Raw genomic sequence first — 11,320 nt, 5'->3', positions numbered from 1 at the left:
ACTTCTTCCACTTTGAAGATGCAAGTATTGGGTGGGTTTCGAGTTTGCCGGTTGCGTCATACCGCTGCAATAAACTTGTATTCCGATACCACTTCGTAATTTAACAAACTGAAATCCATCGGACAACGATTCCAAAAGATTGCTCGGTGTGTTTGCTTTTATTTCCTCGCATGATTCGTACACTTGTATTGCAGCAATTGTTTTAAGAATGAGCAGCGTCCCAATAAAATAGATGACACTCTTCATTGTTTTGGCATGTTATAAACTTATCATTATTATAAACATTTACCTAATTGAGCTAAAGCAACGCAATAAGTCAAATAACCGACAGTCATTTAGTTAAGTTAAGAAAATTTTCATAAAAATCTATGTTTTACACATTCTTAAAAAAACTGCAGTCTTTTTATCGAACTGATTTAATGCACGTCTCGTTTGCAGCTGGTATGTCAAGCATTAGAGTAAATATGGACTAGGGTGTTGTTTAAACTTTTTACTAATTATTAACGTACGTAGTTCAAGCAACAAAGTAGGCAAGACCAACAATGTAGTGCACATTAAATGACCAACTGCAGTTCTTTTTCAAAATTAAAATCAAACTTCTTAACCTGGATTTAATAGCAAACTCTGTAATAAAACACAAAAGGCAAAAATACGTCTGAGAAAAACTCTGACAAAGAACAGGGAGGCCAATTGATTGAAGTAAAGCATTGTGGCGTTTGACATTCAGACTGTTATTTTCAAGCGATCGTTTAAAACAGAGAACTTATTGCCTGCTCTATATAATTCTAAACACAAGTTGTCCAACCCATTGTTATGTCAAAGAGCCTTCATTGCCTTCATGGACACGATTTTGTGTTCAAAACAATACAGCGGGTACTATAAGGAAAATGAAGAAATTGCCTGATTTAAACCTGACACTTAACTGGGAAGAATTACAGTGTTTAAAACAGGGAGTCGAACCGGAACTGAACCCGAACCCGAACCGCTAATTACGTTTTTCTAAAAACCCGAACCGGAGTTGAACCCCATATCTTGTTTGGCGTTGGACCCGAACCGCTACTGAACCAGTAAAAATGCAGTCGTTTTATATTTTGTGATATTTTTCCAAAACAGCGCACTGAAGAATACGTGAGATAACACTTATAGGGCGTTTAAAAACCGCAAACCGGTTTGGACCGGGTAATTTGCCCAAACCGGAACAAAACCCGAACCCGAAAATATACATTTTTAAAACCTGAACCGAACCCGAACCCTTAAAAACAAAACGAAGTGAACCCGAACCGAACCTGAACCCATATGACAAGCGATTCGACTCCGTGGTTAAAATCACTCAAGGCGGCAAAATAGCCAAAAGCATCTCAAAATATTATATTCTCTTGCGTTATATATAGCATTTGACCACTGTTACGAGAAAAAAGTCGTATCAGAATGTCTCTAGAAAGTTGTAAAAAACGTCCGTGCTTTGTTTAGTCCTTATTCTTTGAAAACCAAACATAATTCAGTAGATTTACGCTAGATGTTCGGTCAAATGTTTGCACAAATTACAGGCTTCTTGTTTATAACCGAGTTCCTGAAGGTGTTTTTCTTCAAGAGTCTTGATTTGCAGAATTAGCAGAACATCACCAAGTTATAATATTTAATAGGGCATTTGTGAAATAACTAAATGCTTGTAATGCGTATCGTTACCATACCGTGGTCTTGGTGCAAGTAGCATGCGAGAAGTGATGACCAGAAACGTTGTCGCATCTTTCTCACGAATGTCTTCTATGAGTTGGTTTTCTGACAGGCTGGCGCCGTTAGAGACCTGGAATTAACGATGTTTGGAAATCTATGTTAAAATCCTAAAACTTGTATCAAAGTGTTGCTTACTGCATAGCAGAGCGTAGTTGTTTACTATTTAAATTTTGCACAAATAGTATGTTAAGAGTAGATCATATTTTTACCTCAATTAAATGATGGGATATTGAACGTATGAAGTGTTTTAAAGAAGTTATTTTTTGTCATTAATGTCGTTTTGATTCCAGTTACTAGCAGAGTGACAACTTTCGCAATTTTCTTAACTCTTAATGACACCATCCGTTGCAAAAATGTCATGTTACGTCAAGTTTTTAACTTTCTGACATATTTTTGTTTGTGTACATCTCAAATATGTCATTTCAGCTTAATACGACAGAAATGGTCGTGACTAAAAACCTAAAAAATTGGCTTAATTATGTTTTTGTATACAAATATACGATTTTACCAACCTGTTAAACATAATTCCAACGTAAGAGTGTCAACAGTCATAGTTTCCGAAGCAAGATTGCAATCTTCTAGACATAACTTACATTGTTTCTGAAAGTTTTAAGAAAACATGCTATAAATACCAAAAAAACCTTGCCTATAGCAGTTTATAACGAGGCTTGGTAACTAAAAAAATAATTGCAAATAAATGAAAAATCAATAAGAACTGGTTGCTTTGGTGTAACTATAACTTATAATGGCTTACCGGTACTGTTAAGTCCAGTTGGCATTTGTTTTTGCCCATCGTAAGTTTCTATAAATGAAATAGATGTTGAACTATTTTACCTATTTTTTGTTTTGAAGATTTAGCAATTTCTTGTAAAACACTAAATTTATTGGAGAACTTTTCTTCCTTTCTTATGCGACCTTTCGGTTGCCGCAAAACCAAAAACACTCGGTGTTAATCGTGTGTTTGTGTGAGAAGTAGATAAAAAAAAGTAGATAAAGTTCATCAGTTTCTCTGGATTACTACGAATTATATCTTTACATCTTAGATGCACGCCGCAGTAAAGTTTGTGGGTCACGAATACCACTGTCACCACTGTGTTTACGGATTACATTAAACAGGCAATTGTGGCTTTCTGACTTTTTGATGCATGTTTGGTAGTATAGGAGCTAACAGTGTTTTCAGTTAAAACAAACATGTAAAAAGGTAAAAGGCAAATCGAGCTATGTGTTTTGATGTCATGTTCACCTATTTCAGTGGTTCTTAACCGGTGGGAAATTTCCCACCAGTGGGAAATTTATCGCATTTAAAGGGAAATCATGTAAGTCAGGAGTAACCAAACTCGGTCCTGTGGGTCGAATCAGGCTTTGAATTAACCGTTGAAAGTAAATTTACTGCATTTTTTTTTCGCAACAACATGTCAGATTAATTTCACCTAGTTTTACCAGACGGATAAAAATCCAAAGGCCGTTTGTTACATCACAGACATGTCTGAAAGTATTAATGCCTTTGTTATTGTTCGCTAATAAATGCCTGTCTATGTTGATTGTGATGCAATATTTTAGTTTTGCAAGCAGAGAAGATTCTTCAATATTCCACACTATTTTACTCTCTCACTGAAGCACTATTCAAACTAAATAGGATTGCAGTAAGCCTTTAAGGTCCCAACCGCTTTACAAAATAGTTTCAATCAATTAATAAATTTTTTTGTTAATAAAGGGCACAAAATTCATCACAAAAATAACAGAGTGGGAAATGCGAACTTGGTGATTCACTTTAGGTATACCTATAATTCAACATCACGTAACTTCAGAGTTGCAAGCGGGTCCGAAATCTGAGCCCGAACCCGGCCCGAACCCGAAAGTATTAGCCCGAAGCCTGGCCCGAACCCGAAACCTTTTTGACAAGCCCGTTTAAGCCCGAAATTTTGATTGAAAGGCCTATCCACGAAAGCCTTGCAACCAGAGTTGCAAGTCGGGCCTGGCTTTTCGGGCCGGGTTTGGGTTCGGGCCGGGTTCGGGCCGGGTTTGGGCTTAGGTATTTGTCAGAAAACGGGCTCAAAACGGGCTCAAAACGGGCCTGACTTTACGTTCCGTTTCCGCCATTTTTTAGTAACAATTTTCAGGCTTTGACCTAATGCCCACCCTACTCTAAAACGTTGTAGCGACCCCTGTCGCTTATTTATTTCTTACGAAGCGTGACGTTTGCCTTTTTAGCGTTGGTAAATGCTGCAAGCATTGTGTTGTTCCAAACCAGGTGTTTTGGTTTGCCAGAAAGCAGTGGCCTAGGAGCATATGCTGCCGCCCCTGGCTTTCGTTGAAAATGCCGCCCTAAGTAAACTGCAGCAAATTTTGAAATAGTTTCATGTTCAAGCAATCTTTTCAATAAAAATAATTACAAATAATGTGCCGCGTCTCAGAAGTTCTATATTGCTCGAGAAAGAAGCCTCACTGTCTCAGCGTTAAGGCCAAAAATAAATGTCAAAAAATGGAGAACAAATGTATCAGGCAATTAAAAGATCAATAGCCGCCTCAAAATTGAACTTTTCGAGCTTTCACCGAAGCAATATCAGCGATAATATCTTCGAAATCAAGTTTTTGAACGTAGTCTCTTTCTCTGGGAAGAATCGATAGAGCTGATAGCCGATCATCATTCATGGTAGAACGTAAATAAGACTTTATCATTTTGAGCTTTGAGAAACTCCTCACAGCTTTTACTTTTGCAGTTATTCACAACAGTATTGGTAGGCTAAGCTATGCTATGGTAATAGAGTCAAAAGTATTTGTTAATGAGCAATTAGACTACTGGTTCACTAAGCCAAGTGTTTGCCTAGAAAAATATAATCATGAGTAAAGCTTTTTCTAGCTCGAAAAATTCCTAGCACAAAGAGCAACACCTTCTCATACCACAACCTCACTGATACTGAGTTCACCAGAAAAACAAAGATCAGTTTCTCGCTTCAGCGAAAACCTGTTGGAAATGGTTGAATCTAGCTGTTTGAGTTATTTTTTTTCCTCAAGGGACTTGTGTTTGTAAGAGACAACCATGTTCTGTGTGCTTTACAACTGGGGGTGCCCCTGAAGGTCTTAGGTGCCTCACTTTGAAGTAAGTTTTGACAAATAAATAATTTGAATTATGAAAAAAGGCTTACTGATTCAGAATCCTGATAAAATTTCCTTTTTTATGGGAACAAAAAAAGTTTTTTGAAAAATATTGACTTTAATCCAGAAGTGTCCCCTTAAGTCATTTTGCCGCCCCCTTGCAGCCTGCCGCCCCTGGCGAAGAGCCAGAACCGCCAAGTGGCTGCTACGCCACTGCCAGAAAGTGCTTCATACAATGGCATCATGATTTGCGCTGCACCAGGAAGAAATCTGTGATAAAAATTTATCATGCCAGCAAATTCTTGTAGGCCTTTAATAGTGGTAGGTTTGGGAAAGCTTTAAATTGCCTTGACTTTGTCAGGTAAGGGTCTGGCACCAAATCTATCCACGCGATGGCCGAGAAAATCGATTTCCGTCAGTCCAAACTTACATTTGGCTAGATTAATGACAAGCTCATGGTCAGCTAATTGTTTAAAAAGCTGCTGAAGATGATTGCGATGTTCGTTAGCTGACTTACTTGCAACCAATATGTCATCAAGGTAAACAAACACGAATTTTAAAGACTGACAAACTGTATCCATCATTCTTTGAAACGCTTGAGCTGCATTTTTAAGTCCAAAGGGCATACGCAGAAACTCAAAAAGCCCAAACGGCGTTACGACAGCCGTTTTGGAAATGTCTGCTGGCGCAACGGGTACCTGGTGATATCCTCGAACCAGATCGATTTTAGAAAAAATCTTAGCCCCTGCCAGTCGTGCTGTAAAATCCTGGATATGTGGGATCGAGTAACGGTCTGGTTGTGTTGCTGCATTAAGGCGCCTGTAATCGCCACAGGGGCGCCATCCACCTGATGTTTTGGGAACCATATGAAGTGGAGACGACCATGGACTGGATGAACGGCGGACTATTCCCAACTCCATCATTTTACTGAATTCTGCCTTTGCAATGGCTAGTTTTTCGGGTGGAAGTCGTCTTGCCCGAGAGTGCACTGGTAGGCCGCTTGTGGGAATGTGATGTTCCACACCATGTTTTGGCATTACTGCAGAAAAATGTGGCGTTGTTATGTCCGGAAACTTTGCCAAAAGTTTGACATAACTTGATTGTGCGTTGCTAATTGCGTTTAGGCGAGGTGCCGCTTGGTTTGTCTTGCCTATGGTCATGCTAGTTAACGACAGAGCATGTACCAGACATTGCCGTTTAACATCAACAAGTAAACCGTGCGCTCGAAGGAAATCTGCTCCAAGTAGTGGCCTAGATACGTCGGCGAGCACAAACTTCCATTGGAACTTGCCGGAAACTTGGAACCGTAGGTTGTTATATTGCTGCCGTTAGCTGCTGAGAGATTTTGTCCCTTGTGGTTCATTCTCCTTTCATAGCCGGAAGGCGGAAAGACACTGATTTCAGCACCAGTGTCCACGAGAAAGTTGCAACCAGAGGCTCGATCCCACACGAAAAATAAGTTGTGTGATTTGCTGGTTGTCCCATTCATTGTGGACAACCGGCCTTGGCGTTTCCCTGTTGTGCAGCACATGGTGGACGACATTGTCGTGCATCCTGTTTGAAACGCCGGTGGTAAAAACAATATTGACTACTGTCGTTGCTGTTGAAAGGTGTTGTAGATTTAGCTTGCCTCTGCTTTCTTAATTTGGCAATGGTGTAGTCTATGTTGCTCGTCCGAGCAAGCCATAACTTATCTGCCTGTTTTGCCAAATCGCGAGGGTTTTCCAAATCTTTTTGAACGAGGACGATACGAATATCTTCCGGCATATGTTGTAAAAACAAATGTTGGAATAGAAAGCAAGACTGGTGTTTTCCCATTAGGGCTAGCATTTTGTCCATAAGTTCAGAAGGTTTTCTGTCACCGAGAGGTGCCATGTTGAGCAGGCGTGCTGCTCTTTCTTGATTTGATAAATCAAAGGAATCCAGCAGTCTTTGTTTAATTGATGCGAACTTGTTTTCTGCTGGAGGATCTTCCAATAAATCGATTATACGCTTTGCTGTATCTTGATCAAGTGCGGACACTACATAATAAAACTTTGTTTGGTCTGCAACTATGTTTTTTAATGCAAATTGTGCCTCAATTTGTTGGAACCAAACACGTGGTTCTGCTGACCAGAAAGTCGGAAGTTTGATCGCAACAGCATGCTGGGTGTCTCCGTCGGTTGACATGCTTATTTAATGAACTCCAGAAAAGTCGTTTCTGGATTTGGGATCACCAAATGTAGCGTCCGTTTATTTCAATCGAAAATAATAGAATGACGCGTCAAACCAAACGCACAGCAAACATGCGCACCAAACGAAAAAGGCAAAACACACGCACAATAGGAAAAAGGCAAACGTCACGCTTCGTAAGAAATAAATAAGCGACAGGGGTCGCTACAACGTATTGTTTACCCCATTGTCTACTGCTGTTAATTGTGTTTGTTGCCTTTTCTCTTTTTTTCTTTCTCATACTTTGTTGCAAGGCTTTCGCGGACAGGCCTGTCAATCAAAATTTCGGGCCAAAACGGGCTTCCCAAAAACGTTTCGGGTTCGGGCCGGGCTTCGGGCTTATATTTTCGGGTTCGGGTCGGGTTCGGGCTCAGATTTCGGGCCCGCTTGCAACTCTGCTTGCAACAAAGTATGAGAAAGAAAAAAAGAGAAAGACAACAAACACAATAAACAATAGTAGACAATGAGGTAAACAATACGTTTTAGAGTAGGGTGGGCATTAGATCAAAGCCAGAGACTTGTTACTTAGCTGAGTGATTTTATTAAAAAAATGGCGGAGACGGAACGTAAAGTCAGGCCCGTTTTAAGCCCGTTTTCTCACAAATACCTAAGCCCGAACCCGGCCCGAACCCGAACCCGGACTGAAAAGCCCGGCCCGACTTGCAACTCTGCGTAACTTCATCTAAAAAAATACTTTGCATCTCGATGCCTCATCGTTGTAGAATTAGTGTTTTTCCACAAACCACTGTTTATGAAATACGAGGTTAAACAGGTTTAATAGTGCTGTGCTTGCAAGTCAACCGGTTTTTCCGCTTAAAGCAGTGGTGGCCAAACTACGGCCCGCGGGCCGCATCCGGCCCCCAGTCCTGTTTCATCCGGCCCGCCAAACACCTTGCCTGTTTTTTTTACTCCAGACTTTAAAAGGCTTGTTTAAAATTGTAGACAGTTGCATTTATCTCATTGATATATAAACCTTTTATTAAATACAAGTGTAAACAAGATGGTGTTATTTATTGTTATTTTACTACAATTATATGTATTTTAATAAAGATGGCAACCAGTTACGACAAATTTTACGTAAATCTCATTTAATCCGGCCCTCCAGTGGCAAGACAGTTGGAAATTTGGCCCTCTGGTAAAAAAGTTTGGCCACCCCTGGCTTAAAGCATATCGGAGTCCGCAAATTCCGACAGTGTTTTCAGAAGAAACATAAAACTTATAAAGCCATCCCTTTTTTGGTTGTCGAAGGAGATGAAATATGTTCTCGCTTTAAGGTATATTTACCTGTTTCAACAGTACATAAACGGTATTGATGTGTCTGTAAAATGGCCAATTTTACTGCGGTTTTACTCAGAAAAGAAAGGAGCAATTTTTCGAAAAAGACTATGAATGAATCACGTTGTAACTAAACCAAGTTAAACTGTCAGTTTGTTCTTGCTGGCCTCAGTCTTTACCCAAAAACGCTACTATTCACATATGCGTTGTACGAAAATCGCAAATGGACTGGGTAAACATGCTCGAATAACGAAGTAACATTTATTTGCCTGCTGTTTAATTAGGTTTGTGACACAGAATCATACAAGGTTATTACGCCCTAATTTTGCAGTTCGATATTGTCATTGTCAAATAAATCAACAGAAAACTCAGTAAACAAAACGTCAGTGACTTTTGGCTTTATCAAAAAAAAATGGTTTGTATTCTGACAACACATGATCATTTTTCTTTTATATAACATGTCAGAAACTGTCGAGTTGGAAATTAAACTCATATTGATACTCAGCTCAAAGTCTGCAAAACCTTTAGGCCAAACATTCCCCTATGTTGTGCAATACAAAATCGACGTAGCGTTTATGGTTATCGCTATCGGGGTGTTTACGCAACATCTAAATACACCAAACAAAACAGAACATTGCGCATGATTGGGGATCTGAGTCTGTTGTCAAAATAAATTTAGCTATTCGAAAGTACGAAACATAGCTTTGTTGTAGTTGTCGACAACCGCAGGGATTATGTAATGTATCATCTGTGGTAAACGTTTATCATTTGAATGGTGACTAAGAAGCCATTTTTTGACGAGGTTTGACAAACAACTTTGTGATTTGTTTCCAGTAAAGTTTAGCCAATTTTTTTACTTGGTAGTGGTGAATTTTTAATATCGCTTGGTTACAAAATAATCATTAGCCATCACGATACATAATTTTTTTATTAAAGTCACCATTTGAACGCGCACAGGATATCACCAGCTGTATGATATTTTCGGCCAAATACGCTTGAAAGGGTAGATTCACAAACTCACCAGAAAATAAAAACGAAGTCATTTCCGCATATTTCTAGTTTATGAGCAGAACATTTCTTATATGTTTTAACTATGTTTATTTTATCCGTATAACTTTTTCAAACATTTTTACATTGATTATATACTTTATTGAATGTTCACTTTTTACTTTCAGATGGATCGCTTTGCATAACACTTTCCAAGTTAGCATACTTTTTTACATCGTAACGTTTTTAAATCAAATCTTGTCATTTAATTCACAAAACATATAACATTATGTAACCAAAATGAAAAGCCTTTCAGTCTTAAAATTACAAACAACGATTTTCTGCGCTATTAAATAATCTGGCAAAAGCTTGCAATGCGTATCGTTTCCACCGATGCCTTTGTGCAAGTAACATGCGAGAAGTGATGACCAGAAAGGTTGTCGCATCTTTCTCACAAATGTCTTCTATGAGTTGGTTATCTGACGGGCTGGTGATGTTGCAGACCTGGAATTAACGATGATGGTTAATTAATTAACAGTTGACAACTTGCCCCTTGGTGGCCGCAGGGAAAGAATTTTTCTGTCATAAGAAAAAATGGCAGGAACATGTTGCGCCAAGTAATCACATAAAATAGTTTAATAAATTAACCGGGGTAATAACTTATTGCTAACGTTTAAATTAGGTTGTACAAAAAGACTTTACAGACAGATGGTTAGAAGTTAGAACGGCTTAAATTGTCCGATAGAGCGGTGTCACCTGCTGTTAGACCAGCAGGAACGCGAGAAACCTTGCACAATACAGGTGGTAATAATGAACCTTGTTTCGGTTAACTAAGTTCACACTTCAAGATCGGAACGAAAAGGCGTCGTGAAAAACAATTAAAAGGGCAGACAGGCAGGTCCCACGTTTATAACATTGCATAAAAATAAAACGGTAAAAGCGAACCTAAAAAGGTAAAGATTTATCACTACGTGGCAGTGCTTTGGGGTTTTATTTTGTCCGACGGAAAAATATCTTTGTATTCTTTCAAAACCTGTAAATTTTGTTTGACCTGAAGCACCAAATGTTTTGCTTTTTTCAGCGGACACCATTCTTTACTTCGCGGTTTATTATAAATCAGCGTTGCACAACCTGTGGCTCTACGGCCGCATACGGTCATTGGGACCAGTTTATACAGCCGTGATGTACTGGCGGCCGTGACATGAGTAAAACTTCAAATGTTGTATGTTTGGATTTCAAAACTGCTGTAAAAAGATTTTGTGGGACTTAAAAGAGTTTTACCAGCCTTGTAGCCATATGTATGACTTTTGTGCGCCTATTGTGTGTAACAATGCGAAAAAGGCACGACTTAGGTCACAATGCAAATGGTGACGTCATAAACAAAATAACCTGACCACATCCGGCCCGTTGGCTGTCCCTGTCCGCCCGCGTGATGTCAAGTAAATTGAAACATAAATCAAAAAGGCTCAAAATAACAACTTTAGTAATAGATCAAAACCATCAACAGCATGGCGTAACCTGACGATCACTGTTTGCCTTTTTAACTAGAGTAGAGTAAAACCCATGGACGATAAAATCCTTGGTAAAACAGAATCAGTCGGTTTAATAAAGGAATATATATTTCGCCTGTGTGGCATCATCAGTTCTTGGAAATCGAAATACAAATCGATAAAAATGAGTGCTAAAACAAACACGCTAAAATGAATAAAATAAACTAAAAGCAGTAACAAAGAAACTCAGGGGATGCTAGTACTAATTGCCAAAGCTAACTGAACCAACCTCAAACCAAACCAAAACAAAACAAGCACAACTGTGGGCACCGGATCGAGCGAGAAAAAATAAAGATAAAGATAAGACGCAAAAGGTAGAACAGGTACGCGCATGCAGGGAGATAACAACAGCGGTGAGTGCCGAGGGAGTTTTTACCGTACTCGAGGCAGGACCATTTCTTGAATATTTATTTTGGCGTCTAATATCCTTTGCCATTTGGCCTCGCACATGTCTAAATTTTCTTTTT

General features: G+C 39.1%; 2 protein-coding genes across 2 annotated transcripts in view; both read right to left on the bottom strand.

The window, feature by feature from the left end:
- Positions 1–5,051: 5,051 nt before the first annotated feature.
- LOC145229119 (uncharacterized) lies at positions 5,052–7,057 on the bottom strand. Its single transcript, XM_080094382.1, has one exon. It carries the CDS (start codon positions 6,997–6,999, stop codon positions 6,316–6,318), a length of 684 nt encoding a protein of 227 aa, XP_079950508.1. The 5' UTR covers positions 7,000–7,057; the 3' UTR covers positions 5,052–6,315.
- Positions 7,058–9,225: 2,168 nt separating this feature from the next.
- The window catches only part of LOC145229982 (uncharacterized), a 10,912-nt gene continuing 8,817 nt past the window's right edge, over positions 9,226–11,320 (bottom strand). The window contains exon 5 of the mRNA XM_080095334.1: positions 9,226–9,807. Coding sequence (XP_079951460.1) covers positions 9,628–9,807 — 180 coding nt within the window. The 3' untranslated portion in view covers positions 9,226–9,627. The remainder of the gene's footprint in view (positions 9,808–11,320) is intronic.

This window comes from Phallusia mammillata, chromosome 5 (genome assembly GCF_965637545.1).
Source record: "Phallusia mammillata chromosome 5, kaPhaMamm4.hap1.1, whole genome shotgun sequence".
NCBI lineage: Eukaryota > Metazoa > Chordata > Ascidiacea > Phlebobranchia > Ascidiidae > Phallusia > Phallusia mammillata.
The sequence above is the reverse complement of the archived record's forward strand: the minus strand, read 5'-3'. Positions and strand labels throughout refer to the sequence as shown.